Raw genomic sequence first — 27819 nt, forward strand, 5'->3', positions numbered from 1 at the left:
ATGGACGTGGAGAAGATGATCTGCCTTGTGCAGGAGAGGCACGAGATCTGGGACACCCGTGCGGATTCCTATCATGACCGCTCGGCCAAGGAGGTCGCATGGGACTACATAGCCCAGGCGCTCTTCTACAGCGAATGGGAGAAAAGCACCACCCGAGACCGCCAGAGAATTGGTGAGTACATGTCTTAAAACGATGCAATGTCCCCCCTATTGAAGTAGTGTGTCCCTGTGTTTTTCTTTTGCAAAATGCCCAACTTTAGTTTTGTGTCGCTGCAGCATCACCGTGTGGAATGTACTTTGCTGTGTAGGGACCGTCATGTATTTGACGGTCGAGTGGTTTGTGCGTTACGACAATGAGTGACCATGTTTTTGGTGTTCATCCTACAGTCCAGGATATTAAAACCCGGTGGAGGAGCTGCAGGGACAAATTTCGCCGCGAGTTTGGGGGCCGAAGTGGTGATGGGGCATCCAAAAAACGGCGGTACATATCTACGAAGCAGCTCATGTTCCTCAAGGATATCATGGAGATGAGATCGTAAGTAAATGTCCTATTGCCTGCGTAAATGTTGCTTTGCACATGTCATGTTCGCCATAAAGCATCTTTGTCCAATGTTGACTATTGGTTTCTGATTATGCTTTTCTATTCCAGAACAACCGACAATCTAAACGACTCGGACGAGGAGAGTGACCATACAGAGTCCCAGCCGCATCCTCCCAGCAGTCGACTGCTGCCCCTAACCCCGGAGCCTACACCCCAGGACCCTGCTCCAGTAGAGTCGGCCCCTCCGGCAGAAAATTCACCAGCCAGACGCCGACGCAGTCAGCTGCCAGCCGCTGGGGCGCAAGTTGATACAAGGGTCCTTGAATACCTGCGTCGTGCGGCCGACGAAGACGGGCACAACTTTTTTGCTTGGGGAATCGGGCCACTGTTGCGGAAGGTACCAGACGATAACGTGGCACGCCTACACTCCGCGATAATTTCCCTTATTGATAGCGCCACACCCCCCAACAATCCTCGCCAGTGTTTCTTTGCAATTGAGCATTGGCGAGGATTCACGGAGGCTTCGACAACCTCTAATTACCCAGGCCCATCCCAACCAGCCACCCCCAGCGCACGCCTACACCCATATAGAGCAGGGCCTGACCGGTTTTCCCCTGGTCCTCTGCCTGCCCGTGAGCGCCATTTTGCGCAATACAGCAGAGGTCCTGAAACCTTCGCTCCGCCTTTCCCTGGACCCAGCTACCAGGCACCTCATCAGCACCACTATGCTGGAGACGAACATCCTCAGCAGCTCCATGGCCAGCATAGCGGTGCTGAAATGCCTGCGTATAGTTCCCCGGGCCAGCAATACCACCATTTGTAAAAGTGGCTGTAGGATGATCCGACGAAGGTTTATGTTTGTAGGCCTGCATTGTCTGGTCATATGTGTTTTGCACCATGTTGGTGCGACGTTTACTTCTTTGTGTTTTATTTTGCACCACGTTTTTTGTGTGCTTTCAACATAAAAACAAAGGTGTTTAAAGTTTCAATTGCGTGTTGACCTTTTTTTTTTTTACCGTCCTCTTCAAAATGATTACCTAAACTGTATATTACTGTACACTCACACACTGCTGAGCTTGCGCCAAAATAATGGCACGTGTTCAATGAGGTATTAGTTCATCTGTAGGGGTTTGCCATTGTTTGAAACAGATGTCAATGTTGGCGTGCTGTGATTTGCCAATAGCCACAGAATGGACAGTCGGGATTGGAGGAGAACTCAATTTTGTCGACCAGAATTGATTCTCATGCAATCACTTTCATGACTGTCAAATGGCAAGTACAAACCCCAACAGATGTAAGCTCGCAACCCACGTCAAGGGTCCTCATGTATTGCGAGTCCCTAACACTACAAGCCCCTAACCTAAAACAACAAACACTGGCCACTTCGGACCTGTGGACACAATAAACTAAGAACTATGCGACCCTTTAAATGTCATCGCGCCCCCATGGTGCGGCTCCTGATGGGCTCTCAAAATATGCAGCAAAACTTTCCAGCACTCGGAGTCCAGATGTGAGAGATCTCCCTAGTGGAATTGCCGGCACAGTGTTGCTGGTGGGTGCATGTGTTAGTATATATTCGCCATCAAAAGTTGCATCATGAATGCGGCAGTAGTTATGCAGAACTACACACGCTTGGATGACACGTGTCACATTCTGCGGTGACATTTGCATTGTAGACAGAAACACCCGCCACCTGTTAGACGTAATGCCAAAGGCGCATTCCACACATCTTCGAGCTCGGCATAGGCGCTAATTGAACATGCGTCGACGCTCATCCAAGCCCCTTCTTGCAAATGGCCGCATTACCTGCCTTGTCAGGGCAAACCCCTTATCTGCAACTATGACATATGGGATTGGTGGGCCGCTGGAGCCAGGGAGGATGGTAGGTTCCGGCACCGCCAGTTGATTATTCCCAAGTCGTTTACCCATTCTGGACGAACGGAATAGGCGGGCATCAGCAGAGCTTCCATACGAGCCTATGTCTACAATCATGAAACAATAATTACTGTACGGCAAGGCCAACAACACGATCGAAAAAAACTGCTTGTCGTTATAGTATCTGGAGCCACTGCGTGGGGGCTTCTTCACACGAACGTTGCACGAAGAAATGCGTCAGAAATTGGAAGCCACTGTTCTGTCGTGGGCTGAGGCATGACCGTGGGCTTTAATCTCTGCCACAGCACAACACAGGTGGATGTCACAATGAAGGAAATGGTGGTCACTCCCAAAAGAAATTCAAAATATAACAAATGGTAACTATTGCCTGTGGCCAGAAATCTAAATGCAAGATAAAACAGAAACCATAAAGAACACATGTTATGGCGGACTTGTAAAGCATACTGCGTCCTCTAAGAACTAATTGCAGCAGCACACATACCTCAAGGTCACAAGCAGTCGTTCCTCAGGGGAAATGCAGCGTCGCATGTTGGTATTCCGGTAGGTGATTCCAGTGCGAATCTGCGCAAGCAGCAGATCAAAAAGTGGCCACAGACATGCGGCAAAACGCACAAAATTTCTCAGGGTGACGCCGTAAGTCCTCATAGTGTATGAAAGTGCCCTTTGGAGGTTCGTTGGGCCACAAGTGGATCAACCCAAATCCGACTTCTTCGACGCGGCTGGTGCTGCAGCATGGGTCGGCGTTCGCCAAATCGACGCAAAATCATCCACGCGAGCAGCACACGTGCCAGCGACGGAGAAGGCATAAATGTTGCTTGCAAGTCAAGACACGTGTCAACAGTTTAAACAAACACTGGTTTTGGCAGAGGATGAAATAAGGCGGACAACCTGTTCACCCAGCAAGCAGGGGTTGGGCCAGCCTGCCTTTTTGTAGGCTGGCCTCTCATTAACGCCCACTGCGTTTTTTACGCGCGTTTTAAACGCTGGTCGCACGCGCGTTAAAAACGCTGCAACTGCGTATACGCATGACAAACGCATTTGCAACGCGCGCAATATGCTGCATTTTTTGCGAGCGCAAAACGCACACGCTCGTGTAAACGAGGCCTAAATGTGACCAAAAATGGCACCTACATAAAGTACAACTCATCCTGCAAAAAACAATGTCTCAAACAGCTATGTCAAACAAAAAATAGTTATGAGCACCAGGATTCAGAGAGGAAAATACTGCTCTGTCCTCAAGGGGTCAATCACCAGTTAAATTTTATGATTTTTGCACCTCTGCCATTCAGCAGCCATAACTTTTATTTTTTCGATGATGTTGCTATATGAGGCCTTGTTTTATGTGGGAGAAATTTAATGTTTTTGTAAATTTATTTTTGTGGTGTGAATATAGGAAATCCGATTTTTCAGCTTATAAATAACTTATCATGTATTGGCATACTTCTGTATGCTAATACATTACACTGTCACTATGACACAGGTTTCTGTTAGGGCGACACAAAGTGAGTCCTAACAGCGGCATACAGAACAGACAGCCCTAGGGTCCTTTCTAGGTCTCCAGGGCTGACTGCAGAGGATTCTCCAGTCTCTGATTGCTTCACATGGTTTCTGGGGATGTTGTTGAAGAGGGGACTCTCTCTTGACCCTGCTGCGGTCGCAGGCTGCGGCTATCAAAGGTTTAAATAGCTGGGGTCGGTGTTTACTCCAATCCCAGCTGTACTCAGGAGACTTCTCTATGTACAGGAGCTATTAGTTACAGCTGCTGCTTAGAGTGCTCACTGGAGAACTCATAAGCCTTTTTACAGCAACACCAAAAGATGTCGCTGTAGATTTTGGACCTGCACTGCTCGCCGTCAAGGCAGTGGGCGGTCAATAAGGGGGGTTAGTACACAGTCCAGTCACATTATTATGACAAACTCCTACTTTCAACATCGGCAGAGTGTAGCCCATGAAGGACGTTGTGTCATGGGCTGACTTGGTGGGTATGTAATGTGTGCGATAGGATTTCTGAACCTATATCACTCGTTGCCATGCGTAAAAGGGGCGATTTAACAGAGTAGCAAAAAGGGATGATTATTGGGCCATGGGTGACAGTATTTCTCAAACAGCGCAGTTTGAACTGTTCGTGTACTGCTGTGGTGAAAGTGTATAGTGAGTGGACAAATGGTAAGATTTGGACAAACTGACGTGGAAACTGCAGAGTACGCCGTGCCAATGATGTTAGGTGAACGTCTGCTATGAAGGTGCGCGAGGGCCGAAGGACAAGCTACAGTGGAGCAGCTCACCGTGAAAATCAACCAGGGGGCTATCAGACGTGTGTCTAAAACAGTTCAATGAACCCTACTGCCCATGGGGCTCTGAAGCAGATGGATGGTCACTGCTCCTTTGCTAACAATGGTGCATCGAAAAAAATTAATCACGGCCATATTGGAATTGGACCACCAATGATTGGCAATGGGTTGTCTTCTCCGATGAGTCATGTTTTCTGCTTCATCGAACATATGGACATTGTGCTGATGTTTCTGGCCTGACACGCCAAACACCCTGCAACCATTGCTGGAAGAACACAAGCTTGTGGCGGCAGCGTTATGGTCTGTGGAATATTTCATGGCATTCTCTGGGCCAGCTCATCCATGTGGAAGGCACTCTGAACTGATTTGGGTATGAATCCATCATTGTATCCCTCCCCACCCCCCCCCCCCCCCATACATGCTGTTTGTCTTCCCTGTGGCAGATGGAATCTTCCAACAAGACAATGCTACATGTCACACGGCTAGAAATGTCAGAGAGTGGTTGGAAGAGCACGACCAAGACTTCCAAGTATTTCCCTGGCCCCCTAATTCTTGAACCCAATTCTGCATCTGTGGGACAACCTCGATCTTCTTGTTCGCTCTATGGATCCTCCCCATGCACCCTCCAGCAAATGTGGGATGCACTGCAGTCAGCGTGGCTCCAGATACCTGAGACCACCTACCAGCACCTTATTGAGTCACTACCAGCCCGTCTAGCTGCTGTCTGTGCTGCACACGGTGGTATAGCTGGTGGTCATAATAATATGACTCGACTGTGTAGTACAGCACAGATAAAGGAAATACACTGCAGTGCATGAGCAATCCCTTAGTGCTAATTGGTATCCTCGCATCTGTAAAAGTCTGAACTTTTAAAGTATCACGTATTTTAACCTGCCGGGGGAACGCCGTAGGAGAGTACATTCACAGAATTTCTGTATTTTGTTCACTTTGTTTCCCCAAAAAAAACTTGAATAAAATATGGCTGTGGACGCCTTTTTTGCAATATTTATTTTTTTATTTCATTTTGTTTTGTGTTTTTAATCAATGCAAGCATTGTGATTTCTTTATTTTTTTGTAATTGGTTTTAATTAAAATTTGATTGTTTTTGCATTTGCAGTCTGTATTTATTACAATACATTACCAGCTGCTCAATTCTGTTCATGGTTAATCCGTGCAGCCGGGCTCGCTGTCAGCTCAGTTTCTAGCCCCTCCTGTCTACTCCTGAATGTAAATCGAATCTCAAATCTTATCAAGTCAAGTTGTAATACATGCAAGTTTCAGCTTCATAAGTCAGAACCATTTCTGTAATTGGTCTTAATAAAAATGTTTGTGTCCATAGACTTTAAACTCTGAGATGAGATAGATGCTTGATTAGCCAAAGTGGCAAAAAAGACTGAAATATAATGGTGGTTTCTCTTGGCTCAAATACCCACAAAATCTCTCTCAGACCGGAGCAGGCAAAACTAAATTGGGTATGATCCAACAAATACCCTAAATGACATATATAAAGTACAGTTAAGTTTACCGCTCAGACGGCACTGGTAACAGTCCAATATCATTCAGTATGGACACTCTCTCCCAGAAAAATGCAGTGGACAATCCACAATCCAATGAGGGTGTGGATGGTAATTCTTATCCTTGTAGTTCCACCAAGCTCCTTATCGTGTCTCTCCACATTCGAAGAACTCCCGGTAGGAAAAGGATCTTATGTCTCTAATAGATGGAAAAAGTAAGACACATAGTGCAACACCCTCTGAAAAAAGATTGCTCCACGCCAAGTTTAATCCATACTCACAGAAGTAACAAGAAATAAAAGCATCAAGGTAAGTAAAAATCTTTAAGATTTCTAGGCAGCACGCCAAACACTCTTGCCCGACCCTGGGTTTCGCCCTTCCGGCTTCCTCTGGGGCATGTGTGACGTGTCTAATTAACAAGTTTATATAGCCGCATAACATTTAAATTCACATAAATTTACACACATAAAAAATGGTTAAAATAAACATATACACCCAATGATCTCTGCAATATATAGAGATAAAAAGACTGAATTACCCTTTGATGACTCCACCCAAGTTAGGGACCGGACGAAGAGCTGTAGCTAGGTTCTCCGGCAACCGGGGCAAAGATTCAGTTTGGTGCCCCCCCCCCCCCCACAACTGGTTTCCTGACATCGCCTTCCCCCTCGATATGTTTTTGCTTTCTCGACCAATGAATAAGGTGTAATTTAATTTTTTTTCACTTTTATTTATTTTTTTTTCGAGCATGAAACAATTTGTACATTTTACAAGCAATATAGTTTATGCAAGGTAGTTAAGATAACAATAAATTAAAATAATATTTAAAAAAAAAGTGTGCCTGACTAAAACTGATTGTATAACTGAGGCTAGTGAGACTATATGGTGACATAATGAACAGCCTCCTCTTGTAGATCGTGCCACACGTTCCGCCCTGTGGATAGCGCCATTGGGGCTCCCTCTAGGAGAAGAATCCCTTCTCTGGCTGTGCACTCCCCTACTGGAGGAGCCCCTGATGTTGCTGTCCATATATGGATAGTGATGTCAGGGGCTTCTCCAGGAGCAGAATCCCTGGCCAGAACATCGGCAATGCTCTGGCTGGGGATTTCGCTCCAGGATGAGTGAATGGCAGAGCATAATAATAAATTGTGTCTGCGTCCTGAGGCTGCGTCATCACTTAAAATGCATTTGGCAGCCACAGATCAACGTTCATCTGGGTTGATCAACTTGAAAGCCAATATCTGTCAAGATGGCTGAAAGATTTTCCAGTCCTGTGAAATACTTGGTTAGCAGATACAGTCCAAATGATGTTCAATTCGAGAGACTATGTTTACAACAGCTCTGGATAAGATCCTAAAAAAGGCAGTGAACAAAAATACTGGGGCCCTACGTGAGGCAAAAACCTTTAGGAGAAAGCAGTCCTTTTGCGGTTAAAGGTCTGAAAATCAATAATTCAAGACCAAGGTAAAAACAGAGTTGGAGTAATCCCCAAAGGAGGTAAAGAGAAAAATACTCAATTTTACCCCAACAATTCTTAACCATTGAAACACTGATGTCAAATGAGTGGGAGGCAGATTATATTTGTATGTGGAAAATTCTAAGCACTCTCACTCTTGTCATCCTAATCCTAGAGCGATACAAAAAATAGTTTTTGTCTCCTAGCCTCAAGAAAATCTGCTATAACTTCCCAACAATCTGCCTCTCTGCAAAGGTAGTTGGCAAAAAGTGTCATAAACCTAATGAACATATGGGTAATCACAAAAACAAAGGTCGCTACTTGCGTCTTTTCCTAGTCAGAAAAACTAAATGTGTCCTTCAGGACTATCATAAATATAACGTTTTTAAACAAGTTTGTGCAATAGCACGTTTAAGATGGAATTGATAAGATCAACCATTTCATTAATACAGCAAAACTCATACATGCCGACAAAAGACCTTCAGGATCGTAACTGAATATGGGCAGAAGGTCATGTCAGGCAGCAGACAGGATGTCAAGCAGAGTCGGTAACGGTCATCCAAAAGGCAAACCAGCATTGAACACATTAGCAGGCTAGGTATGGAACCCAAATATATCGGCCCAAGGGGGAGGGTACCAAATACCCTGGAAATTTGTGTGAATTGACACCGATAGCTGAGGTTCTGAAGAAGAGCGATGGACGCGGCACAATTTTGGCCGGGACAGAAGATGCCACGAAGTGGTGAGTATACAAAAAAAGAGGCGGACATGACAAGTTCTTTGTTTTTACATTATGGATGAACCAAAAAGTAGTTTACTTTAAATTCGCATCTCTGCCATTTAAGATTTCATCTGTCCCGAGAATCTTTACAAAAATCATGACCGTGGTAGTGGCTCATTTTAGGTGCCTCAAATAAGCATTGTGCCCCTATCTAGACAATCTTTTACTTTTTATAGTAGACTTGGCAACAGACCTTCAAAGCAACATAACAAAGACCTTTGACCTGTTAACAAACTTGGGGTGGATAATGAACAAAGAAAAATCTTCTACACCTGCGTTTCCCAAGCTGTGGGTCGCAACCCCCTAGGGTGTTGTGTGAAGACCTCCGAGGGGGTTGCAAGACACTCGCTGATGTCCCGGTTTCAACTGTGCGTCCTCAGGACGCAGATACAATTGAATCCAATGCTGGAGCAAGCAGCTGACTGCTCCTTGCTCCAGCATTCACTATGCGGTGCATTCACGAAGCGGTGCATTCACGAAGCGGTGAGCCGAGCCACAGACTGCCCAGATCGGACGAGCAAGAGGGATCTCCTCCTCCACTCATCATAGGAACAAGGATAGGCGAGTATTTATTTTTCTTAGGCAGTATGGGGACATTATGCTGTATGGGGGCAATCTACTGGATTTGGGGGGCCACTGTGGTGCATTTTATTGAATGGGGCAGGTGTGGGGCATTATCCTGTGTGGAAACCACTATATTGGAATTATACTATGTGGCAGACTGCTTTAGGGACATTCTACTGTGTGGAGACACTATTTGGGCATTCTACTGTGTGAGGGCCCAATGGGTTAGGGATCACTTAGATGTGTTTAGCCCTCCCTGTGATGAAAACCCTGGCTATGCCTCTGATGGATGCGTCAGGTCACATGACCCACCATCAGCGGCCATAGTCGTGCCTCAGCGACGCACAGCAGCAGGATACCTTGAGCCTGCCTGCACAATTATTGTTGTTTTCGATGTCGCAGGGACTTACTTTTTGAACAGAGCTAAGTACCGGCATCTATCTACGAATGATGTTGACATAGTCCGATGAAATGGGGTTAGGTACGGTAGTGGGGGGGACCCAAACAAAAGTCTTTGCCAAAAGTGGGTCCCGGCCCCAAAGTTTTGGAACCACTGTTATACACACTGTTATACACACACAGGAATCCTGCGAGATTCAGAGAAATAGATCTTTCTTTCACCTACCTTTTGGACAAGATGACCATGGTAATTAAAAAAACAAAACCTTCATTCCAGAAAAAGTGTACCATTAGAGTCGCCATGTCTATTTTAGGGACCATGACTTCATGCATTCCTAGAGTCAGGTGCGCTCGAGGCTGCTTCAAAGATGATCCTGTCAGCCTGGAACAGAAACCATTTTTCTTGCGTGGTTAAAATCTTATCGAACTGGTAGAAAACAAGGGAAATTTAAAGAAGGGAGTGCTTTCGTTGCAGTCACCCCTGAGTGATTACAACACATGGCAGTAGTTTAGATAAGGGAGCAAAATGCTACACCACACTTTATATGGAATCTGGTCAAAGCAAAAGAGAGAAAATTATTTTTCGAACTTCAAATAACTTTGTTAGTCAAACATCCCTTAAAGGATATACAAACCTTTTGAAAGCGCCTTTCTTTTTTTTTTTCTTTTTTTAATTGCAACTTTTATCATTTTAGTTTTGTATTAAAAGATTATTTTTGAGATACCGCTAATCTGTATTCTGTATACAGAGCAGCTGAATCCTGCACCCGTCAGGTCCACGGGACTGACTGGTTCAGCGTCTGCGGGTCCTGCGTGTCTCTGACACGAAGGATCAACCTGTTAACCATCACATTGAAGTTCAAAACCCAACCTGCTGACTGTTCAGTTGTGAAGTGACTTTTAGGGCCTTATATATTAGAAACCCCCAATAAGTCATCCCATTTTAAAAACATCACCCCTCAATGTATTCAAAACAGCATTTAGAAAGTTTCTTAACCTTTTAGACGTTTCACAGGAATTAAAGCAAAGTAGATTGGAAATTTACATTATTTTATTTTTTTTGCAGAAATTCATTTTTAATCCATTTTTTTTGTAACCGTTTTACCAGGGAAACACAACTCAATATTTATTGCCCAGGTTCTGCAGTTTTAGGAAATATCCCACATATGGCCCTAGTGTGCTTATGGACTGAACCACAGGCCTCAGAAGCAAAGGAGCACCCAATGGATTTTGGGCCGCCTCTTTATTAGAATATATTTTAGGCACCATGGCAGGCTTAAAGTGTTTTTGCAGTGGCAAAACCGTGCAAATCCCCCAAAAGTGACCCCATTTGGCAAACTACACCCCTCAAGGAAATTATCTAGGGGTACAGTGAGCATTTTCATCCCACATGACTTTTCCATAAATGATTGCGCTGCGGATGGTGCAAAGTAAACATTTTTTTTTTTTCCCCTAGATATACCATTTCAGTGGCAAATATGTTGTGCCTCTGGAGACAAACACCCCAAAAATTGTTAAAAGGGTTCTCCCGGGTATGGCGATTCCATATATGTGAACCCATATATGTTGGGCACGCTCTAGGGTTCAGAAGGGAGGGAGCGCCATGTGGCTTTTGGAGCGAGGGTTTTGCTTGGTAGTGGTTTTGTTTGGAGTTTTAGGGTATGTGCACACACACTAATTACGTCCGTAATTGACGGACGTATTTCGGCCGCAAGTCCCGGACCGATCACAGTGCAGGGAGCTAGTATGATGCTAGGAGCCCGGCTCCCTGCACTGTGTTCGGTCCGGGACTTGCGGCCGAAATACGTCCGTCAATTACGGACGTAATTAGTGTGTGTGCACATACCCTTACTGGTATTTCAGTTTATAGTGTGGGGGTATATGTAAACTGGGCAGATTACATCAGGGGCTTAGTCAGGTGGTATAATAATGGAGGGGGAAAAAACAATAAAATAATCCATAGATGTTTTTGTTACGCTGTGGAGCGATCCTTTCTGCACAGGCCAATGTCACACTTCTGAATGGTGTCCTTACTTATCCCCATTTTTGTCCACAATCGGCACCTTTGCAGTTTGGGGAATTTTACTGGGAAAGTGTTGTCCTGGTATAATACGGGGGCCCTCGCTTCCAGCAGATATTTTTGCGCCCTACCCTTCCTGGTTCCCTAGTTTTAGGGCCTTGATAAATCGCCTCTTGAAACGGGGGACGGGCTGTAGTTATTGGTACCATTTTGGGTTACATGCAACTTTTTGATCACTTTTTATCCTATTTTTTGGAAGGCAATGTGACAAAAAAAAATCGGAAAATCTGGCATTGTTTTTTAGGCTTTTTTTTGTTATACAGCGTACACCATGCGTTCTAAACTAAGTGTTTAACTTTATTCTTCCGGCCAGTATAATTCTGTCCGATACCTAATTTATAGCACTTTTTTATGTTTTAAAACTTTTTTCACAATAAAGTTACTTTTGTAAAAAAAAAAATTTTTCCTGTCGCCATGTTGTGAGAACCATAGTTTTTTAATTTTTTCGCCTACAGAGCTGTATGAGGGCTTGTTTTTTTGTGAGACGAGCTATAGTTTTTATTTATAGGTACCATTTTTGGATACATGAGACTTTTTTTTTTATCACTTTTTATTCCAATTTTTGTAGGTCAAAGTGAACAAAAAAAAAATTCTGGCGGTATTTTTACGCCGTTCACCGCGTGGAGTAAATAACATTTTATAGTTCAGTCCGTTACGGACGCGGCGATACCAAATATGTATGGTTTATTTTCTTTTTTCAATAAAGGACTTGATAAGGGAAAAAGGGCGATTTTGTGTTTTTATTTTATGACTTGAAACTTTTATATTTTTTCCAACTTTTTTGTTTTTTCACTTTTTTCATTTTTGTTACGCTTCTTTTTAGTCCCACTAGGGGACTTGAAGGTCTAACTGTCAGATTCTTTTTTCTAATACATTGAACTCTATTTAGTGCAAAGTATTAGATCTGTCAGTCATGCACTGACAGCAAGCCTAATCGGCTTCCGTAATAGCAGAGCAGGAGGCCATTGTTAGGCAGGGCTGCCGATATGCTACCAACCTCTAAAATGCAGTGATCGTATTCGATTTCTGCATCTCCGGGGTTAATGGCAGGTATCGGAGCTAGCTCCGGTTCCTGCCTTTATAGATGGATGTCAGCTGTAACATACAGCTGACATCAACCGCTGATGACGCCGGCTCAGCTCCTGAACTGGCGCCATCTTGCCAGTGGCAAAGGAAGCATTTTAGGCCCCACCTCCAGGCAGGGCCTGAAAGGCTTCCGTACTAGAAATACCGGGAGGCTAGTGTTAGGCCTCTGGTTGCCTTTGTAGCCACCTAGTGTACCGATGAGCTGCAAACCCCTTAAATGCAGATATCGCTTTTGACCGCTGCTTTTAAGTCGTTAATGGCGGGGATCGGAGAAAAATTTGGTCCCCGCCATTACCCCAGGGTGTCAGCTGTAAGATACAGCCGACACCTGGGGATGGTGGCATCGACTCATCTTCTGGATACAGCAAAATGCGGGAAGCACTTGCTTTCCATGACGTATCCATACGACAAATGTTGGGAAGGCGTTAATAGTAGTTAACTTCATGTTCCTCAGTCATAATAGTCAACATTGGGTTAATGTGTGAGGTACATGATGGTGTTAATTAATATTAATGTGAGGCACATGGAGGTTCAAAATTCATAATACCTCGTTCCTCTAGTTATTAAGTGAAAGAAAACAGTTTTTTATTTTTATTTTATTTTATCACCATATCAACATCACAAATGACGCTATAAATTTGTCATTACGGTCGCGACTCTACCGAATGTGTATGTTTTATGTATTGAGACTTATTTTAATGATTTTATTGTAAAAAAAGTGTTGTTTTTTTTGTATTTTTTACTTTAATTTTTAAACTTTAATGTACTGTCATATATCTATATGCCAGTACATTAGCATGTGTTCTTATAGTACACAGGTAGTTGTTAGGACATTCGTATGTATTCCCTAACCGAAAATATGGTCAGACAGCCCTGGGGTCCTTCAATTGACCCTGGGCCCATATATGGTATGTCCCTCGATCGCGTCACCTGGATTCCCTCTGATATGATACAAAGGGCATCCCCCCATCTCATTTACCCCTTGAATGATGCAGTCAGCTTTGATCGCAGCATTCAGGGGAATAGCGGTGGAGATGAGAGGTTCTCTGATCGCTGCCGTTAGGGATTGTCCACACGTAGCGGAATTGCGTATTTTCCGTCCGGAAATGCGGGCAGAAAATACGTAGCAGAATACAGTAGCAGCATAGTAGATGAGATTAAACCAATCTCATTCGCATGCTGCGTAAAATTTCAGAGCAAAAATTGACCAGCGGTGCATATTTTTCGTACCGCAGCATGTCCATTCCTACTGCGGAAAGTGGACAGAAATGCTGCGTTTTTCCCCATCTCCCAACATTGACAAAAACACAGCAAAATACGCGCAGTTTTCTGCCGTAAAAAAACACCGCAAATGGTGCAGTTTTTCTTTACATGTGGACAAGCCCTTAGAGTGGGGCTGCGGCTGTGTAATACGAACATTGGCCCGCTCCTAGCAATAAGTGTGCGCGTGGTCCGCATAAGGGGATGCGTCTGGCGCTGCACTAATGAGCGGCGGTGCAGCCACTGAAGACAGAACATGGGGGTGTTTGGTAGTGCACCCGCCATGTTCGGTCTTCAGTGCCGGCGCTCATTAGTGCAGCAGCGGCTGCGTCACATCATGCTGACTGCACGCACACTTGTCAGGACTCAGGAGCGGGGCAATGGCTGTATTACACAGCCGCAGCCCCACTCTAATAACATTCATTTGTTACTATACTAAGCTGTGCAGCTTAATATCGAAAGACATGAATTAGCGGTATTGAACCGTTTGAGGTATCGAAACAGTATCGACGTTTCGATGCATCGTGCAACCCTAGTGTACGATACAGCTTCTCTTTATACAGAATACAAAGCAGCTGTATCTCAAATGTAAGTTTTTAATTCTAAAATTGCACAAAACACACTGACCTTTTCTATATTTCAAAAAAAATAAAAAATCACTTTTGAATTCTCATTTAACCCCTTAATGACCAGTCTATTTTAGACCTTAATGACCAAGGTATTTTTTTATGTTTTTCCATCGTCTCATTCCAAGAGCTATAACTTTTTTATTTTTGCGTCGACATAGCTGCATAAGGTCTTGTTTTTTGCGGGACAAGTTGTATTTTTTAACAGCACCATTTTGAGGTATATATTATTTAGTGATTAGCTTTTATTAACACTTTTTGGGGGTGAATAGAAAAAACTGAAATTTCGCCACTCTTTTTTGCGTCCTAAATCTATGCCGTTTACCGTGTGGTATAAATAAACTAACATTATTCAAGGGGTTGTTACGATTGCAACGATACCAAATTTGTATAGATTTTGAATGTTTTACTACTTTTACACAGTAAAAACGCTTTGTTTTCAAAGTTATTTGTTCTTGTATCTCCAGATTTGAAGAGCCATAACTTTTTTTTATTGTTCTGCCGATGCAGTTGTATGAGGGCTTTTTTTTTTTTGAAAGACGACTTGTAGTTTTTATTGGTACCATTTTGGAGTAGATGCGACTTTTTGATCACTTTTTATTAAAAATTTTTTAAAGTCAGGATTCACAGAAAACAGCAATTTTTCCATTGTTTATTTTATTTTTTACGGCGTTCACCGTGCGGGTTAAATAATTTTAATAGTTTTATAGTTGGGGTCGTTACGGATGCGGCGATACCAAATATGTGTAACTTTTTTACTTTATTTAGTTTTTTTAATAGTAAAGCAGTTTGTAAGGGGAAAAGGGTGGGTTTTTCATTTTTTGTTTTCACATTTTTTTTTTTTATTAACTTTATTTAAACTTTTTCACTAGTTCCACTAGGGGACTTTAATATGCGATCATCCGATCGCTTTTATAATACACTGCAATACTTTTGTATTGCAGTGTATTACTGCCTGTCCGTTTAAAACGGGCAGGCATCTGCTAGGCCATGCCTCCGGCATGATCTAGCAGGCATTCACTACAGGCAGACCTGGGGGCCTTTATTAGCCATCGGCGACAGACACTCGGCGATCTAATCTATTGAGCGCCACATCTGAGGGGTTAAACTGGTGAGATCGATACTGATATCGATCTCCCATGTTCGAGCAGGGATGCCCTCAGCTACCTCTGGTAGCTGAGAGCAGGGAGATTTAACCCATTAGTGGCTGCCAATATGCCTTTTCACGGCGGCCACTAATGGGCTTTATTCTGATGCATAAGCCTTTTTACGGCGCTGCATCAGAATAAATAAACCAAGCAGGGAGCCATTAAATCTCCCTGCTCTCAGCTACCAGAGGTAGCTGGGGGCATACCTGCTCGAACGTGTGAGCTCGATATCCGTATCGGTCTCACCCGTTTAACCCCACAGATTCGGCGCTCAATAGCGCGCGCCGCATCTGAGTGGTTTTGGAGAGAGGGAGGGAGCTCCCTCTCTTCCCACTGACACCCGGCAATAAGACCGCCGAGTTTCTGTGTCTCCGATGGCAGCCGGTTTGCCTATAGTGAATGCCTGCTAGGTCATGCCCGAGTGATGGCCATGTATTCCGTCGCGCTCTCTCTCCTCCTCCTCACAGTGCAGAGTGCATGTGAGGAGGAGGAGGAGGAGGGTCTTTTTTTGCTCCATGTAGGAGTCTGAATCCCCAATCCCCGGCCGGGGATTCTGCTAAAGGAGAAGTGAGTGACTACACTGTCCATATATGGACACAGTGACGTCACTCACTTCTGAAGCGGAATCATTGACCCTGTGGCCGGGGATTCCGCTACAGAAGAAGTGAGTGACCAAACTGTCCATATATGGACACAGTGACGTCATTCACTTCTGAAGCGGAATTCCCGCCCGGTGGCAGGGAATTCCTCTCCAGGAGAAGTCAGTGACTACACTGTCCATATATGGACATTGAAGTCAGTGACTACTCCTGGAAGGGGGGGGGGGTGGGTGCAACCTACAGGGGGCTGTGTGGCATCGCCTACAGGGGGCAGTGTGGCATCGCCTACAGGGGGCTGTGTGGCATCACCTACAGGGGGCTTTGTGGCATCACCTACAGGGGGCTTTGTGGCATCACCTGCAGGGGGCTGGGTGGCATTACCAGCAGGGGGCTGGGTGGCATTACCAGCAGGGGGCTGGGTGGCATTATCTACAAAGGGCTGTGTGTGGCTACAAATTTAAATGAAATTCATGCGATTTTAAAACGGACAGGGAAAAAAACGGATGCAAAACGGCAACACGGCCCGAAACGGATGCAAACCGTGGCTTTGAGGGCCTTGTATATTAGAAAGTCCCCATTTTGAAAACTGCACCCCTCAAAGTATTCAAAACAGCATTCAGAAAGTGTTTTAACCCTTCAGGTGTTTAACAGGAATTAAAGCAAAGTAGAGGTGAAATGTATATAAAAAAAAAATTATTTTATTTTTTTTTTGCCAAAATTCATTTGTGATAGGTTTTTTTTCTGTAGCACAGAAGGTTTTACCCAAGAAATGCAAATCAATATTTATTGCCCAAAGTCTGCAGTTTTCAGAAATATCCCACATGTGGCCCTAGTGTGCTAATGGACTGAAGCACAGGCCTCCGAAGCAAAGGAGCACCTAGTGGATTTTGGGCACTCAATTTTTTTAGAATATATTTTAGTCACCATGTCCGGTTTGAAAAGATCTTGTGTATTGCCAAAACCGTAAAGACCCCCTAAAAGTGACCCCATTTTATAAACCACACCCCTCAAGGAATTTATCTTGGGGTATAGTTAGCATTTTGGACCCACAGTTTTTTTGCAAAATTTATTTGAATTAGGCCTAATTCACACGAGCGTATTTCACGTCCGTGTTACCCGTGTGAAAATAACGCACATCACACGGACCTATGCATGTCAATGGGGCCATTCAGACATGTTTTTCACGCCGCGTGATTCCGCAGCGTGAAACTCACTGCATGTCCTATACTTGTGCGTTTTTTGCGCATCACGCACGCATTGAAGTCAATAGGTGCGTGCAAATCATGGACAGCACACGGACACACATCCATGTGCTGTGCGTGATTCACGCAACAGTTGCTAAAGGAATGATTTTTAAAGAAAAATACCTCCCTCAGTTTATTTTGCTCACGTGAAACGCGTGATATACTGATGACATACGCGCGTAAAAAACGCAGACAGGCACCATACACTGATGTCACACGGAACAGCAATGCAGGAAAAACGCTGCGTTTTTTACGCGTGCAAAACTGACACGTTCGTGTGAATAAGGCCTAAGTAGGTGGAGATGAAAAACTACTTGACATTTTTACAAGGAATAACGGTGAAAGAACACACCAACATGTAAAGCAATTTTCTCCCGATTATAGAAAAATTCCATATGTGGTAATAAACTGCTGTTTGGACCCACAGCAGGGCTCAGAAGAGAAGGAGCACCATTTGGATTTCTGATTTTGCTGCAATAGTTTAAAGTTCCGTGTCGCGTTTGCTATGCACTGGAGGGACCAAACCAGTGGAAACCCCCCAAAAGTGACCCCATTTTGGAAACTACACCCCTCAAGGAATTTTTCTAGGGGTAAAGTTAGCATTTTGACCCCACAGTTGTTTTGCTGAATTCATTGGAATTAGTCTGTAAAGGTGAAAATTGACATTTTTTTTCAGGAAAAAACTTAGACCTTTTAATTTTTACAAGGAATAAAAGAGAAAAAGCACCCCAACATTTGTAAAACAATTTCTCCCGATTATGGAAATATGCCGTATGTGGTAATAAACTGCTGTTTGGACCCACCGCGTGGCTTAGAAGGGAAGGAGCGCTATTTGACTTTTGGAGCTCAAACTTAGCTGAAATGGTTTTCGGGTGCCATGTCGAATTTGCAAATTCCCTGAGAGGCCAAAACGGTGGAAACCCCCCCCCCCCCCCCCCAAAGTGACCCCATTAGGAAAACTTCACCACTTAAGGAATCTATATAGGGGTATAGTGAGCAATTAGACCCCATAGGTCTTTTGCAGAATTTATTTTAATTAGGCCGTGAAAATTAATATCAACATTATTTCCACTAAAATGCTAGAATTTTTTTCAATTTCACAAAGGATAAAGAAGGAAAAGCACCCCAACATTTGTAAAGCAAATTCTCCCGAATACGGCTATACCCCACATGTGGTCATAAATGTTTTTTCATTAGAAATTAATTAACACAGTCCGGACTGATACATTTTTTTGCTTTTTTTTTTTTTTTTCCCTCTCCGCTTTCCAAGACCCATAACTTTTTTTATTTTTCCAACAATGGAGTGGTGTGAGGGCTTATTTTTTGCGGCACGAGCGGTCTTTTTTTATTGGTACAATTTTTTTATACATACAACTTTTTGAGCACTCTTTATTACATTTTTTTGGTAGAGCCACGGTGACTAAAAAACTGCGATTTTGCCGTTTTTAAATTCTTTATTTTTCACTGCGTTCACCATGCGAGTTAAATAATGGTATATTGTAATAGTTCTAACTTTTACAGACACAGCGATACAAATTTTGTGTATTTTTTTTTTACATTACTTGAGAAAAAAATGGGAAAAGGTTGTTTTTTTTGTGGGGAATTTAAATGTTTTATTAAAAATTTTTTTACCAATAAAAACTATTTACTTTTGTTTTTACACATTTTACTAGTCACCCTAGGAGACTTGAATTAGCGATCAGTATACAGCTGGTACAATACACTGCAATACTAATGTATTGCAGCATATTGTCATTTTTACAGGCTCCTATAACAGCGCGATCATTGTTCATTTAATACACCGCTGACAACCGCAGCGTGAGCCGGCTCCATACATTACCACCAAAACCACCACATGCTATTAAGCCGTGTTGCATGAAAGGGTTAATGCCTAGTGGATGGTGCAGAGTGAACATTTAAATTTTCCACTGATATGCCATTTTAGTGCACTATATGTTTTGCCTAGTTTGTGCCACTGAAGACAAATACCTCATAAAATATTAATCTGGTTCCCCTGGGTATGGCGATGCCATATCTGTGAACGTAAACTGCTGTTTGGGCACGCTGTAGGGCTCAGAAGGGAAGGAGCGGCATTTGGCTTTTGGAGCGCAGATTTTGCTTGGTAATAGTTTTGTTTGGGGTTTTACTGGTATTTCAGTTTATAATGTTGGGGCATATGTAATCTGATCGGAGTACATCAGGACATAAGAGGGTATAATAATGGGGTAAATAAATAATAATCCGCAGATGTGTGGCCAGTGTCGCACTGATAAATGGTACCAGATGTTATCTGCTTTTGGGACACTTTGCACATTTTGCACCGTCATATTCTGAGAGCCAGAACTTTTTTTTTTCCTCCAACGGAGCTGTGTGAGGGCTTATTTGTTGCAGGACAATCTGTGGTTTTCATTGGTACCATTTTGGGGTGCATGCGTTTTTTTTTTTATCACTTTTTATTAAATTTTTTGGCAAGCAAGGTGACCAAAAACCATCAATTCTGTTTCTTATTCATTATTTTTACGGCGTTCACACTGGGCTATAAATGACAATTTTACTTTATTCTGAGGGTCGATACCATATGTATATAGTTTTGTTTTGTTTTTTTTATGTTTTGCAGCGTCTGTGTTTTTTTATAAAATTATTTATTTTGTCACCATAATCTGAGAGCCATAACTTTTTTTATTTTTTCAGTCAATAAAACTGTGTAAGGGCTTGTCTTTTGCGGGACGGGTTGTAGTTTTTATTGGTACTATTTTTAGTTTTTTACTTTTTAATCACTTTTTATTGTATATTTTTTGCGGTGTTCACCGTGCAGGAAAAATAACATTATCGTTTTATAGTTTGGGTCGTTGCGAACGCGGTGATACCAAATATATGTACTTTTTCTAACGTGTTAATTTTTTTTTCCTATAATAAGTCTTCTTATAGGAAAAGAAGCATTTTTTGTTTATGTAACTTAGAACTTTTTTATTTTTAAACTTTTAGAAAACGTTTTTATCTTTTTTTTTTTACTTGTCCCACTAGTGGACTACAAGTCTTTCAGCTCTGATTGCTGCTTGAATACATTTCACTACCTACGTAGTGTAATGTGTTCTAACTGTCATTGTGACGTGGCAGTCACGCTGACAGGAAGCCTATGAGGACCAAAACCGTGCTTAAAAATTATATGATAAAAACAACATACACATCGAGGCAAAACCGTTCTAAAAATAAAAAGGATTAATATAAAGAATAACTGTGCTCTTACTAATTGGATCGGCTTAGAGATCCCGCTGAGAAGAATGGCTGAAGTTTGGACAGAACTACAATCTTGGCTTGCATCTTTTGTGTCTCACCGAGTTAGTATCTTAATATAAGATTTTAAAGGGTCCCAGCTCCCCTACGTCCTTCTCAGGTCACAGAAAGTCGGCTACTTATATGCTAGAGGACACAGTAGCAGGACATAATTCAAGCTTATATCCCATGTCCTCATAGGAATCTGCTAGCTAAATAATATGACCTGCAAGTTGAAAAGCATATTTTCACCAACCTAGGCATACTAAACATGAATATGAAATATCCATGTTTTGAGCCAATTTATAGTTCTGTGGTTTCCAAAGCGCGACTTCCCCTGCGGTGGAGAGAAGAGAAGCGGCTGAGTTCCATGATCATAAATACATAAGTTATTTCCAACCTGAATTATGAGAGGGATGGCTTTGAACTATTACGTTTTCTTTTGTACTTTCTCGATGACTCAAGCCATTTTCAGAAACGTTAGGTGGGCTCTGGAGTTAAGCAGTCCGATATCCGATCCATTCACCTTTTCCATTCGTTAACGCCTCTTGGTGAACTTGGCAGCGTGCAGAGGTGATATTTGGTATCCCAGGAGTCTTTACTCTCCAGATTATTGAAATTCTATCTGTTTTTAACGTGTTCGCGCACCAAGACATAATAGCACAGCGTGGTGAGGGGGGTGATGTTTGATGCTCACTTGCTGAGCCCGCTCTGTACACAGCGGGTGTCAGCTGTGTATTACAGCTGACACCCGATACTAATGGCCAGAAACAACAATTGCGCTGTTCCTGGCAGTTTAAACCCTTACATGCAGCATCTAAGACGCGATGCGATTGGTAGGTGCCGATGATTGTCATGGCAGCCCAGGGGCATAATGAAGGCCTCCTGCACTGCCTTTCATTATCTCCTGTTAAGCCCTTAAGGCTTATCAGGAGCCTGTAAAAATGTAAATATATTGCAATACAATAGTATTGCAGTGTATTGTACCAGCAATCTAACGATCGCTGGTTCATGTCGCCTAGGTGGACTGATAAAATGTGTAAAAAAATTACAAAGGCTGTATTAAAAGTTACCCAAAAAAAACTTTTCCCGTGCTTTTCCCCCTAAAGTAATGTAAAAAATAAACAAAATTGGTATCGCTGCATCTGTGAAAGTCCAAACTATTACAATATTTCATTATTTAACCAGCACGGTGAACGCCATAAAAAATGTAAAAGCCAGAATCGCTGTTTTTCGGTCACTTCATATCCCCCAAAAAATTAAATAGTGATAAAGCCTCATCTAGCCCAAAATGTTACCAATAGAAACTACTGCTCACCCCGCAAAAAAATAAGCACTCATACCGCTCAATCGATGGAAAAATAAAAGTTTTGGCTCAGAATGTGGCGACGAAATACAAATTTTATTTTTAACTAGTTTCTTGTAAAAGTAGTAAAACATAAAAAATTTAAATTTGGTATGGCCATAATCGTATTGATAGGTAAAATAAAGTTAACAAAACCCCTCAAAAGATTGAGGAAGTGCTGTTTTTTTTTTCCCCTATTCCATCCCACAAAGATTTATTTTTTTCCAGTTTCCCAGTACAATAAATGGTGCCGTGAAAAACAACAATTTGTCCCACAAAAAACAAGCCCTCATATGGCTCTATCAACAGAAAAATATAAAACTTTATGGCTTTTGAAAGGAGGGGAGGAAAAAAATGTAAACAAAAATAAAAAAGGTCTTTGACGGGAAAGGGTTAAGAGCAGTGGCGTAACTACCGCCGTAGCAGCAGTAGCTGCTGCTACGGGGCCCGCGGCTTGAGGGGGCCCGTGTCGCCCGCCGGCACGGGCCCCCACCATGGCCGGAGGCTCCGCTAGCAGCCGCTATGGCTACTACAGCGGGACGCCACTTAACACTACGGCAGAGCAGGTAGGTATCTCCCCGCTCTGCCATTAAACAAAAGACATGTATCCCCTATCCACAAGATAGGGGATACATGTGTGATCGCTGGCAGCGATAGGGAGAACGGTGGACTGAAAGTCCCCCAATGTTCTCCATCACAAACCTCGGACTTCCGGGGTCTGTGTCGGCAGCCCTGGAGAAATGAATGGAGCGCCGGTCCCGCTTGTGCGCATGCGTGACTAGCGCTCCTTTCATTTTTAGTGAACTGCGCAGACGCTGGAAGTCAGAGGTTAGTGATGGAGAACTTGGGGGACTTTCCCCCGTTCTCCCTATCAATGCCAGCGATCACACATGTATCCCCTATCCTGTGGATAGGGGATACATGTCTTTTATTAGGACACACTGTAGGTCAAATTTTTTTGGGAGGGGGGACGCTGTATGGCGTTCCCTACAGGGGGGGCTGTATGGTGTTCCCTACAGGGGGGGCCCTCTATGGCATTCCCTACAGGGGGCTGTATGGCGTTCCCTACAGGGGGGGACGCTGTATGGCGTTCCCTACAGGGGGACACACGCTGTATGGCGTTCTCCACAGGGGGGGACGATGTATGGCGTTCCCTACAGGGGGGGACGCTGTATGGTGTTCCCTACAGGGGGGGGGCTGTATGGCGTTCCCTACAGGGGGGGGCTGTATGGCGTTCCCTACAGGGGGGGCTGTATGGCGTTCCCTACAGGGGGGGCTGTATGGCGTTCCCTACAGGGGGGGCTGTATGGCGTTCCCTTCAGGGGGGCTGTATGGCGTTCCCTACAGACCCCCCCCCTGTAGGGAACGCCAGACAGCCCCCTCTGTAGCGAACGCCATACAGCCCCCTGTAGATAGCGCCATACAGCCCCCCCCCCTGTAGATTGTGCCATACAGTCCCCCCTTGTAGGGAACACCATACAGTCCCCCCCTGTAGGGAACGCCATACAGTCCCCCCCTGTAGGGAACGCCATACAGTCCCCCCCTGTAGGGAACGCCATACAGTCCCTCCGTAGATAACGCCATACAGCCCCCTCCGTAGATAGCGCCATACAGCCCCCTCCGTAGATAGCGCCATACAGTCTTTCCTAGTTACGCCCTTGGTTTAGAGGACCTTCTGATAATTATCATATCTTCTCTATCTAGGGGTATCTTATGCAGATTTGAATCACTCATGATTAAGACATAAACTATGATACTTGGGATATAAGAAGCTTTGTAGAACATGTAGAGAGTTCATTTGTTGTGTCCAGAGCCGAGCGTTTTAAAAGCCGTGTATGGGAGCTTGGGGGTGGGTAGGGAATGTAAGAAATGTGACAAATATTATGTTTGCCAATGTGACATGGGTGGTAACTGGGCAAGGTTTGAGAGAGTTAATCCCCTTGCCCACTCCTAAGAACTAATTATAATTCTCTCACTACCTGCTGTATGTATATTTTTTTGTTTTATTTTTTTGGATATAGAACTTACTTTTAGGCGCTGTAGATTTCAAAATGGGGTCACATTTTAGGGGTTTCCTTATGTCCTCAAATTAGCATAGGACTCTAAGGGTATGTTCGCACGCAGAGTTTTCAGGCGTATTTCAAGGTGTAAACGCCTCGCAATACGCCTTGAAAAACGCTAGCTAAACTCCTACAAACATCTGCCCATTGAATTCAATAGGAAAAACTGTTTATTTAAAGAGGCTCTGTCACCAGATTTTGCAACCCCTATCTGCTATTGCAGCAGATAGGCGCTGCAATGTAGATTACAGTAACGTTTTTATTTTTAAAAAACGAGCATTTTTGGCCAAGTTATGACCATTTTTGTAATTATGCAAATGAGGCTTGCAAAAGTCCAAGTGGGTGTGTATTAGGTGCGTACATCGGGGCGTTTTTAATACTTTTACTAGATGGGCGCTGTGAAGAGAAGTAACATCCTCTTCTCTTCAGAACGCCCAGCTTCTGACAGTGCAGATCTGTGACGTCACTCACAGGTCCTGCATCGTGACGGCCACATCAGCAGCAGAGGCTACAGTTGATTCTGCAGCAGCATCAGCGTTTGCAGGTAAGATCGACTTACCTGCAAACGCTGATGCTGCTGCAGAATCAACTGTAGCCTCTGGTGCCGATGTGGCCGTCACGATGCAGGACCTGTGAGTGACGTCACAGATCTGCACTGTCACAAGCTGGGCGTTCTGAAGAGAAGAGGATGTTACTTCTCATCAGAGCGCCCAGCTAGTAAAAGTATTAAAAACTCCCCGATGTACGCACATAATACACATCCACTTGGACTTTTACTTTTAAACACACCCACTTGGACTTTTGCAAGCCTCATTTGCATAACTACAAAAATGGTCATAACTTGGCCAAAAATGCTCGTTTTTTTTAAATAAAAACGTTACTGTAATCTACATTGCAGCGCCTATCTGCTGCAATAGCAGATAGGGGTTGCAAAATCTGGTGACAGAGCCTCTTTAAAAAAAAAAAAGGCGGGTAAAAAAAACGCTCCATAAAAAAAAGCATGTCGCTTTTTCAGCCGTTTTTTTCGGAGCGGTTTTTCATAGGGTCAATTGAAAAAGCGCTCCAAAAACTTCTAAAAAAGAAAAAAAGGCCTCAAACGCTTTCACAGCTTCAGAAGCGGCTGAAAATTAGAGGCTGTTTTCCTTTGAAAAGAGCTCTAATTTTCAGCCGTGTTTACTTGTGCGGGTGAACATGCCCTAAGGCTTCATGCACACAACCGTATTTTTCATCAGCAGTAATTACGGACCCATTCATTTCTATTGGCCATGGACACCTTTCAGTATTTTTACTGATGTGTGTCCGTGCTGAAAATTATTATAGAACCTGTCCTATTCTTGTCAGTAATTACGGCAATGACTCTCCCATAAAAGTCTATGGGAGCTTCCGTAAATACGGACAGCTACGGATATGCATCCGTATACCCTCCGTATTTACTGAAGCGTTGCTATGCAGCATGCTGATGACATCATTTGCATCCTCCCTCCTTTTTTACAGATCCTTATATACGGATGGAATACAGATTTCTACGGTATTTACGGACAGTATTTCGGGATAAATGAAAATATGGTTGTGTGCATGGGGCCTTATGCTGGAATCACACACGCAGTTTCTTGAGACCAACACAGGAGTGTATCAAAAAGAACGAAAAGTATAAAGGAAAATACTGTGCAAAAAAAGCTCCTTTCTGCAGTAGTTTTCAAAATGTAGTAATTTCAAGTGACTGAAAGAAAAAATACAACTTTTATTTTGCACCACCTTCTGTGCATTTTTCTTATTGATGATGATCATAGGAAAGGGCGAGGGTTTGCTTATATGTAAATCCTGTCTAAATCCCATCCTACGTGATGAAATGGGAGTTCCTATGGGTGGAAGGAGAAAATAAAATACTGATGGAGTTTAAGGCCTCATGCACACGACCGTATCCGCAAATACTGACCGCAAATACGGTTCCGTATTGCTTTATAATCATCAGCAACGTACACATTTCTGCTGAATAGTATCCGCAAATACGGTCCGTAGTGCATCCGTATATACGGATCCGCAAAATAAAGAGGGAGGGTGCAAATTATGTCACTAACAAGTTCCAACCCCTTAAAACGGTCACATGATCTCTCTGGTCCCATTTTCTCTGGTATTTGTGCTTTGAGAGAGCTGTGTTGGATTTCTCGGCTGCTATAGCTTTGATTTCTGGCATTTTATTTAGTTGAAAGGATGCCCTACACACTTGCGGATCATGCTCTTCTGGACTGGCTCATCTATCGACGTTTCAGACAGCAAGCTATGCTGGATGAAGAACCATTGCGGAAGAGGAGGAGGTACTGGGTTCACCCCATTGTCTCCCAAAGGCCCAGGAAGGGGCATTTCCACACTCTGTATGATGACCTGCGGCAGCACCCGGAGAAGTTTCACAACTTCTGCCGCATGTCGATCTCCAGCTTTGACTGTCTGCTGTCGGACCTCGGTCCTGGAATCACCTTACAGGACACCAACATGCGACAGTGCATCTCTCCAGAGGAACGGCTCATCGTCACCCTGCGGTACGAACACATGATGTCCACTGTGCCCATTCCTGCCATGCCCTGCTACAGCTTGTATAACAGTACTTGTCCCCTGTGCCCATTCCCGCCATGCACCGCTAGCTGTTATAACTGTAGTTGTCCCATGTCCTGCATAACCGTTGTCCCCTGTGTGTACTGATGTCCTGTCATCCTGTACCAGCAGTACTATATATTTATTTTCTTCACAGATTCCTGGCAACTGGCAACTCATTTGCATCACTGCATTTTGAGTTTCTGCTGGGTTGCTCCACCATTTCGCAGATCATCCGTCTGACCTGCGAAGTCATCTGGCAGCGTCTGAGAGCGGCGGTGATGCCACAGCCCAAGGCAGAAGATTGGCTACGGATTGCTGAGGGCTTCTACCAATCTGCACAGTTTCCCAACTGTGTCGGCGCGCTGGATGGGAAACACATTCGTGTGCAGAAGCCGCCTCACTCAGGTTGCCTATATTTTAATTACAAACAATATTTCTCGGTGGTGCTGTTGGCCTTAGCTGACAGCGACTACCGATTTGTAATTGTAGATATAGGGGCCTATGGGAGCTCTTCGGATGCTGGCATCTTTAGGGCTTCCAAAATGGGTGAACGGCTTCAGTCTAACCAGCTCGCCCTTCCAGAACCGAGACAACTGCCTGGATCTACTGGACCTCCAGCGCCATTTGTCATCGTGGCAGATGAAGGATTTGGACTTTCCCTTCATGTGTTGCGCCCATTCCCGCAGCGTGGTTTGGATGAAAGGAGGCATGTTTTTAATTACCGGCTCACACGGTCCAGACGGTATGTCGAGTGTGCCTTCGGGATTCTCAGCAGCAAATGGCGGGTATTCCAGAGCCCTCTTCAAATGGATCCACAGAACGTGATGCTTGTTATCCAAACGAGTGTCATTCTACATAATTTCTGTCGGCTTCATGAGTCTATGCAAGACATTGACCTGGAGCAGTTTCCTACCACTTCTACCATCCAGTGGACTACTCCACGCATGGAAGACCCGGGACAGCTGGAATGTTGACTCGGGATTTCTATGCAGACTACTTTGTGTCCTTGGCCGGGGCGGTACCTTGGCAGATGGATGCAATCCACGGCAGTAGATAGTTTTATT

General features: G+C 43.8%; 1 protein-coding gene across 1 annotated transcript; it reads left to right on the forward strand.

Annotated features, from left to right (window-relative positions):
- On the forward strand, nt 1–27819 carry LOC142748488 (uncharacterized). Its single transcript, XM_075855577.1, has 6 exons — nt 1–172; nt 388–535; nt 650–819; nt 995–1327; nt 26367–26700; nt 26910–27819. The coding sequence occupies exons 1-6, from the start codon at nt 1–3 to the stop codon at nt 27727–27729; spliced, it is 1977 nt and encodes a 658-aa protein (XP_075711692.1). The 3' UTR covers nt 27730–27819.

This window comes from Rhinoderma darwinii, chromosome 3, assembly GCF_050947455.1.
Source record: "Rhinoderma darwinii isolate aRhiDar2 chromosome 3, aRhiDar2.hap1, whole genome shotgun sequence".
Lineage (NCBI taxonomy): Eukaryota > Metazoa > Chordata > Amphibia > Anura > Rhinodermatidae > Rhinoderma > Rhinoderma darwinii.